The sequence below is a fragment of the Somniosus microcephalus genome, chromosome 32, assembly GCF_052327205.1.
Source record: "Somniosus microcephalus isolate GS21.2 chromosome 32, FLI_Smic_1.0, whole genome shotgun sequence".
NCBI lineage: Eukaryota > Metazoa > Chordata > Chondrichthyes > Squaliformes > Somniosidae > Somniosus > Somniosus microcephalus.
Window position 1 is genome coordinate 17,770,777 of NC_141018.1, and position 7,969 is coordinate 17,778,745.

The following is a 7,969-nucleotide window of genomic DNA, read 5'->3' on the forward strand; positions in this document are numbered from 1 at the left end:
TTTATAGTGGTAGAGCATCAGCTGATCCATGTTTATGCTCGTTAAGGGGTTGTGTTTTTTTTTTCTAAAATCCAATGGTGTTTGGCGAACGTCCTTCCTCTTTCCTGGTTGGTTCAGCAAACACTTGGACGCGGTGATGCACTTGGCCGCATCACGGAGACATTGCATCGCTTGCGCATGTGTCATCGTGAGGAAAATGACGCATGGCTGCTTGGCTGTTCTCATTTCCCAGGCGTTAAGGCAGTGCCTCTTTAAGCAACGTCCCTGTACGTAAAAACAATGGGGGAGATTCTTCCTTATGGTGCATTCTCTGGCACAGATAGATTGACGTAAGAAAACTACGAGGCACTCGGTCTGAGTATTAAACAAGGCTTTAATCAACTGTTTTTCAACATGGAGATCTAGTTGTGTCCTTCACTAGTTCCTGTTAAAGAATGTCCTGAGCAAGCTGGGTCCATGCCTGAGTATTTATACTCTCCCTGGACAGCGCCACCAGCAGGCCGCCCAGTATTATTACATAAGTCATTTTCACATGAATGGCAAGATTCATGTCATAGATCTTCGATGTTTATTTTTCACGAGGATCCAAGATGTTAGGAAAGAGGAAACGCTCATCAAGGGAGACCACCTCACCTCATCACTTTTTGTTGTTTCACTTCTTTTTCAGCACCAGATCAGTCCTGATCTAATTGAATGGCGCAACAGGCTGGAGGGGCTGAATGGCCTCCTCCTGTTTCTATGCTTCTTCCTACGTAGCTTTTGCCCCTCCTCATCCCCATCCTAAAACCGCCTTCACCAGATATGGTCCATTACGCCCATTTCTTACCTCCTTGGCACTGGTCTGAGGTAGGATTCTCTGCAACCGCTGCCCTTGGGGGCCAAGGTACCCGGAAAATGCAGCGCCGACTGATCTGGCAGATTGCATCGATGACCGGGAGGACGCGGACCCACAGGCACGTGGTTCTGAAAACAAGTGCCGTTGGGCTGCAGATGACATGTGGATTGCAAGGATTGCTGTGGTGCTCTGCTCTGCCCATCTCCACAAACTCCTCAGGGGGTGGAATGGAGGAGGGCGGTGCAGTGGCACAGCCAGTTGGGGCACTGCAGCCGAGAGCTGATGGAGCACAGCTTGATGTCTGTGCTTCTGCTGCATTCCTAATCTCTGCCAAGCCACTGTCAGGCGGTGCCAGGCACAGACGGCCAGGGGAAAGGAATATTGAGAAGAGAAAGAGAGGCACACACTGGCGGATACATTCCCTCGGGCTATTCCTGTGCACCTTGTATTGGTTGCATTCAGAGGAACGTTGAAGGACCCCTGGGTGCAGGTTGTCCATCCATCCACTCAGCAGTAGATGGTGCAGGAAGACCGTTCAAAGGGAGATACTTTAAACAAGTACCCTCACCCTCCGAAATAAATAAGACAATCTCCCCCTGCCCTAAAGTGATTTGTTGCCTTCAGACATCTTTGAAGACCAGGAAAGCTATTCGGAGCCAGGCTGGTAGATCCCACCAAGATGTGAACCCATCACGGTCCAATTGCATTACACTGCTGATCTTCTTACTGGCTCTAAATCTAGTGAGTATGTTGATTCTCCAGAGTTTTTGGATCACGGTGATTCCTCAATCTCGGCTGTGCAATCAGCAATAGCCTGGTCCTTCCTGACCAAGGAGTAATACATGACTAGACAAGCCAAGGAAGAGGACAGTGGGGACCATATAAATTACATACTAACTTTCCAATTGATTGTTCAGAGTGCGCTGAGGATTTTCAGCTTCACCTAGAACAGCCCCGCAATTCATTTATTATTTTCTAGCAGGGAGAAGTCATCCCTATTTTGTTGAGGTGAGGAAAGGGGAATTGATGCAGAGGCACAGGCATTCTAGAAGTGGCCTAACCTGCCTACCTTCTCTCTGCAACCCTTCAAAGGAAAACTGATGGGAATGAATGAAATCAACGAGAAGCTGGCCCTCCCGGAGAAATGCCGGAGTGACCAGGCCATTGTCCAGCGGGTGATGTCTATTGCTAACCTTGGCCGGGTGCCCTGTGGACTGGACAACGAGTACAGGTAAATCGAGGGGCCTGACTCGACCTTGGATCTGCCCAAGTTTTTCTTTAACAGCATGTTTGTTTTGGAAGGTGGGGGGATTTCACATGGGCCAAGAAATATTCTAGCTGTAGGCAGATCGAAGATGATGATGAACCTTTAAGTCGGGAGATCCTTAAAGAACTACATGGCTTACCGGCAAAACAAAGAAACTGCACCATGGCGTCCCGCGGACCTCTAGGTCACCACGTGGTAAATTCCCCGTCCTGGCTGTAACATAAGGGTTGGTTCTAGGTTGAGGCCTGGCCCTTCCATATAAGGACAAGGGGGAAAGTCTACCTGCTGTTACACAGCTTTTATCAACTGGTTAGAAGCGTTTGAGAGGGAAAAACTAGAAAGGGACATCTGTAGAGATGTTTGCAAGAACTGCCCATCCAACCTTTCCAGCGGAATAAGGTGTCATGGACGCAGGAAATTAACATGGATCAGTTACAGCGGAGCAGTGCTGCCCTGCCCTCCATCACAGCAGTGGCATGGTGCTAATCTACCCAAGTAGTTGGAGACCGATCACAGCTGTACACTGATGCCCCCTTAGCAATGGCAATTGGACCAATACGCTAACTCCCCCAGGAGTGGGAGACTGATGACGGTGGACTATTAATCCTTCCCCACTGCGCGAGTATGGTTAGCCCGTCTGTGGGATATAAATTATTACTGTATATCCACGAGGCTTCATGATGTAAGCTCCCAAGTTGGCCAAGAGCTGGGCTGCCTGCTGACCTCTACTGAATAGAATAACGAGCAATAGTGAAGAGTTCCGTTTTTCTACACGGTGCTCGTGTGCAGGTGAGATATATCATTCTGCCGCAGGGTGTGTTTGAGGCAGAGACCATTGCATCCTTTAAGGGAAACATGTTTAAATAGTTGAGGTGGAGGACGATACCGGGTTTGGGAGAGTGTGGGGCAATGGGATTAGTTCTGCATTGCTCTAGCGACGAGTCGGCACAGACATCATGGGCTGAATGGCCTCCTATGCTGTAAACTTCAATGGCTCTATGTCTACAAGCACAGCACGGCGTAGAGTACCGGGATCAAAAGCAGTAGCCAAAGTTATTTAAAAACTCAAAATTAATCGTTATTAGTGATTTTACATTTAACTATAAATGCTGCACTTTGCAATTGAACACTTTCAGTCAGAGGGCTTACTCATTCAGTGGGATAGCTGGTGTGCCACCAAACCGCCGCTTCATAGGCTGACGAGCTTTGTCTCTTCTTTCCCGGTAGGTTTGCCGCTCGGACAGTGAGTGGTGGCGCTTTGGTTCTCGTTTCCCTGGTAACCAAAGATGGCGGTGCTGCTCAGCTGACTGTAAACTGTGAGAAGATGGTGATTGGTACGATGATGGTGAAAGACATAATGCAGGCCCTGGCCCAGTGATGTGTGTGTCGTGTGCCCCTCAGTCTGACGGGGGTCTCCCTCTCAGCTCTTGCATCCTCCAGCAACCCTTGACCGCGCCCGGGGCCGCTCAAGAAACCACTGACTGCAGGAGAAACAGCCCAACAACAACAAAAAAATGTTCACTCAGTGAGAAGGGAAACTTCTCCAGTGTCCCTTCTATAATGCATGGTGGGACCCTGAGTAACTTGGTGATGGGCCAGTGATCGAGCTATCCATACTACTGAAACTGCTAAAAGACGAGCAATCAGTTCTTTGTCCTGTCCCCGCTCCATTTAAGAATTTGACTCCCTATTTCAATTTTATTTGATGTCATGGACCCCAGAATCAGGATTTCCCCCACCCCCTCCGTTCTATTTAAGAAGCTAGCTGCAATGGGGGTCAAGGTTATTTCTATAGGATTTTAGACACTTGTGTTTATTTCTTTTGGAATTCCCTCCCTAAAACACTCCGCCTCTCTCCTCCTGTAAGACCCAGAGAAGGTTCACTAGTTGATTCCTGGGATGAAGGGGTTGTCTTATGAGGAAAGGTTGAGCAGGTTGGGTCGATACGCATTGGAGTTTAGAAGAATGAGAGGTGATCTTATTGAAACATGTAAGATTCTGAGGGGGCTCGACAGGGTAGATGCTGAGAGGATGTTTCCCCTCGTGGGGGAATCTAGAACTAGGGGGCACAGTTTCAGGATAAGGGGGCACCCATTTAAAACGGAGATGAGGAGGAATTTTTTCTCTGAAGAGCTGTGGAGGCGGAGTCAGTGAATATATTCAAGGCGGAGATTGACAGACATTTGAGCTACAGGGGAGTCGAGGGTTATGGGGAGCGGGTGGGAAAGTGGAGCTGAGGCCAAGATCAGGTCAGCCATGATCTTATTGAATGATGGAGCAGGCTCGAGGGGCCGAATGGCCGACTCCTGCTCCTATTTCTTATGTTCTTAAAGCCTACCTCTTTGACCAAGCTTTTAGTCACCCCTCCTACTTGATCTCCAATACTGAACTGACTGTAACAATGAGATACTTGGGGCTAAAAATTCGGTGGCGCCGCGTTTGGGGCGCCAAGCTCGCCTGGGCGCCGGAGGTCCCGCCCCGGAAGGAGCCGGGAGCGCCAGCCCGATACTCAGTTTGAGCGCCCCAAGAGGAACGCGGGGTGCTGCTCGAGGCGCCCCGCATCCCTCTTGGGGCGCTGAAACTGAATATCGCAGCGCAACGTGCCGCAGCGCCACACGCTGCGGCACGGCGCGCTGCGGTACTGCAGGCCTTCCTCCCCTTCTGAAAGGGGAGGGGCCTGCACCAGCGCGATCACCGATCGCGAGTGCCGGCAAAAGAGCCCAGCACCGAGAAGTGCCGGGCTCTTGGGACACAGCCGGCACTGCCCGGGGGGGGGGGGGGATCAGGAGGCCGGGGAGGGCGGCGCAAGGAAGTGCTGGCAGGCGGCCACCAAAAAAAATGGCCGCCCCGCACCTCCCCTTTGCGCCACTACCGCCGCAGGTTGGCCCCCCTGAACTGGTCGCAAATTGCGACCGGCGTTACAGCGGGGGGCGCGACCAAATATCGCGATCGGGGTGGTAGCGGGGTGCCCTCTTTAGGCGCTAACTGGTGGCGCAGCCCACCGAATTTCTAGGCCTTGGTCTTCTGTACTGCTCGTGAGATACTTGGTCTCCTGGACTGGTCTCCTGTCGGAGTCTGATTGTGATGTCAGCCCTGAGTGATGGTTGCCTGTGTGATGTACATCAAACTGAGTCCACACCATCAGAAAATGAGATACAGAACCTCAATCTCATGAACTGCATGTTTGCTTAGCAACCCAAAAATACTTTATATATGTAGCTGTAAGAATCAAAATGTTTTCCATTTTGGTGGCAAGATTTTTTTGATGGTTTTTTTACAGCAACAATTTTGAAAAATGTTGCTGCATTTATTGAGGGTTTTTTGAGACAAAAAAATTCTCCATTTCCTCTCAGCTTGAGAATTCCTCAGGTGAGGCCTTGTAGTTCTCCAGCAGCAGCAGCAGCAACCAGTGAAGTGAGCTAGTCACTTTCTTGGGCCTATACTGGGACAGGAGCCAGGAGATATCATGAGCACTTGCCTCTTCTCTGAGACACCTCCTTGGGTGCCTGATGGTAAGGGGGCCAACTGAACTGCTCTGAGACGGGAAACACCCACTCCCTCCAGGCGAGACCCAATGGAGAGAGCCCAGCAATGAGGCAGGATAGTGGGAGATTCAGTAGGTGGCGGTCCAGGTGGGTGCTAGGACCGGATACAGAGGAGGTAGGTTTGGGTGGAGGCTGCAGGCCAGTGCCGAGAGGGAAAGCCAAGGAGCAGGCCCTGGACCTGGGCAAGAGGTGTATCTGGGGCTGGGCTGGTGGAGAGGCTGAGAGGCCCACAGGCAGCAGGAAAGTAGGGATTGGTCCGTGGAAATCACTTTGATAATACTAATGATAACTCATGCGGCTTCCAATGACCAATAAGATCATTAGAATAATGGAGCTATGGATCACGATTCCCAAGGATTAATTAAATAGAATTCTAGATGAGAGAAGGGCCTAAATGATCCAGTAAGACAGCAAAAGAAGACCCCAACTCAGTGCTTTTCATAAAATACTCCTCATTCTCCTGTGGCATTTGACAAAGGGAGTCAAATCCAAAGTGTATAGAAACATAGAAGATAGGAGCAGGAGTAGGCCATTCGGCCCCTCGAGCCTGCTCCACCATTCAATGAGATCATGGCTGATCATCCAAATTCAGTACCCTGTCCCTGCCTTCTCCCCATATCCCTTGATCCCTTTAGCCTCAAGAAATATATCTAACTCCTTCTTGAATATATTTAATGAATTGGCCTCAACTGCCTTCTGTGGCAGAGAATTCCACAGGTTCACCACTCTCTGGGTGAAGAAATTCCTCCTCATCTCTGTCCTAAATGGCTTACCTCTTATCCTTAGACTGTGACCCCTGGTTCTGGACACCCCGACCATCGGGAACATCCTTCCTGCATCTAGTCTGTCTAGTCCAGTTAGAATTTTATAAGTTTCAATGAGATCCCCTCTCATTCTTCTAAACTCCAGTGAATATAAGCCCAGTCGACCCAATCTCTCCTCATACGTCATTCCTGCCATCCCAGGTATCAGTCTGGTGAATCTTCGCTGCACTCTCTCCATGGCAAGAACATCCTTCCTCAGATAAGGCGACCAAAACTGCACACAATACTCAAGGTGTGGTCTCACCAAGGTCCTGTACAACTGCAGCAAGACATCCTTGCTCCTGTACTCAAATCCTCTCGCTATGAAGGCCAACATACCATTTGCCTTCTTAACCGCCTGCTGCACCTGCATGCTTACTTTCAGCGACTGGTGCACAAGGACACCCAGGTCTCGTTGCACTTCCCCTTTTCCCAATCTATTGCCATTCAGATAATCTGTCTTCCTGTTTTTGCCACCGAAGTGGATAACCTCGCATTTATCCACATTATACTGCATTTATCCACATTATACAGGTAGACTATCCTTTATCCGAAAACCTCGGGACCAGCCGAGTTTCGGATAAAGGAGAATTTCGGAAGGTGGGTCGGCGGGGGTCGGCGGGGGGTCGTGCGCACGACTTACGCTGACGCTCAGCGTAAGTCAGTCGGGGTCGGCGGGGGTCGGGGCCGGCGGGGTACGCGGGGGGGGTCGGCGGTTGTCAGGGCTGGTGGGGTCGGCGGTTGTCGGGGCTGGCGGGGTCGGCGGTTGTCGGGGCTGGCGGGGTCCGCGGGGGGGTTGTCGGGGCTGGCGGGATCGGCGGTTGTCGGGGTCCGCGGGGGGGTCGGCGGTTGTCGGGGCTGGCGGGGTCGGCGGGGGGTCGTGCGCACGACTTACCCTTTATCCGAACTTCCGCAACCGGAACCCTCTAAAAACCGAAGGTTTTTTCGTTCAGCGTAAGTCGTACGCACGACTTACGCTGAACGAAAAAACCTTCGGTTTTTAGAGGGTTTCGGTTTTCGGAAGTCCGGATAAAGGGTAGTCTACCTGTACTGCATTTGCCATGCATCTGTCCAATCACCCAACCTGTCTAAATCGTACTGGAGTTTCACTGCATCATCCTCACAGCACACACACACACCCAGCTTTGTGTCGTCTGCAAACTTGGAGAAATTACATCTAGTTCCCTTGTCTAGATCATTTATATATATATTGTGAATAGCTGGGGTCCTAGCACCGATCCCTGCGGTACTCCACTAGTCACTGCCTGCCACTCGGAAAAAGACCCGTTTATTCCAACTCTTTGCTTCCTGTCTGCCAACCAGTTCTCCATCCAAGACAGTACCTTACCCCCAATCCCATGTGCTTTAACTTTACACGCTAATCTCTTATGCGGGACCTTATCGAAAGCCTTCTGAAAGTCCAAATACACCACATCTACTGGTTCTCCCTTATCTATTCTACCAGTTACATCCTCAAAAAATTCCAGTAGATTAGTCAAGCATGATTAACCTTTTGTAA

General features: G+C 50.5%; 1 protein-coding gene across 7 annotated transcripts in view; it reads left to right on the forward strand.

Moving 5' to 3' along the window:
• The window catches only part of ap3b2 (adaptor related protein complex 3 subunit beta 2), a 202,580-nt gene extending 195,471 nt beyond the window's left edge, over positions 1 to 7,109 (forward strand). For 6 of the 7 annotated variants that reach the window (XM_085972170.1, XM_085972168.1, XM_085972172.1 and 3 more), the window contains 2 exons: positions 1,928 to 2,066; positions 3,330 to 7,109. In XM_085972170.1, the coding sequence (XP_085828296.1) occupies positions 1,928 to 2,066; positions 3,330 to 3,480 (290 nt within the window). In that variant the 3' untranslated portion in view covers positions 3,481 to 7,109. Of the gene's footprint in view, positions 1 to 1,814; positions 2,067 to 3,329 lie in introns of those variants that run through there. The other variant, XM_085972171.1, reaches the window with a different exon arrangement.
• Positions 7,110 to 7,969: the final 860 nt, after the last annotated feature.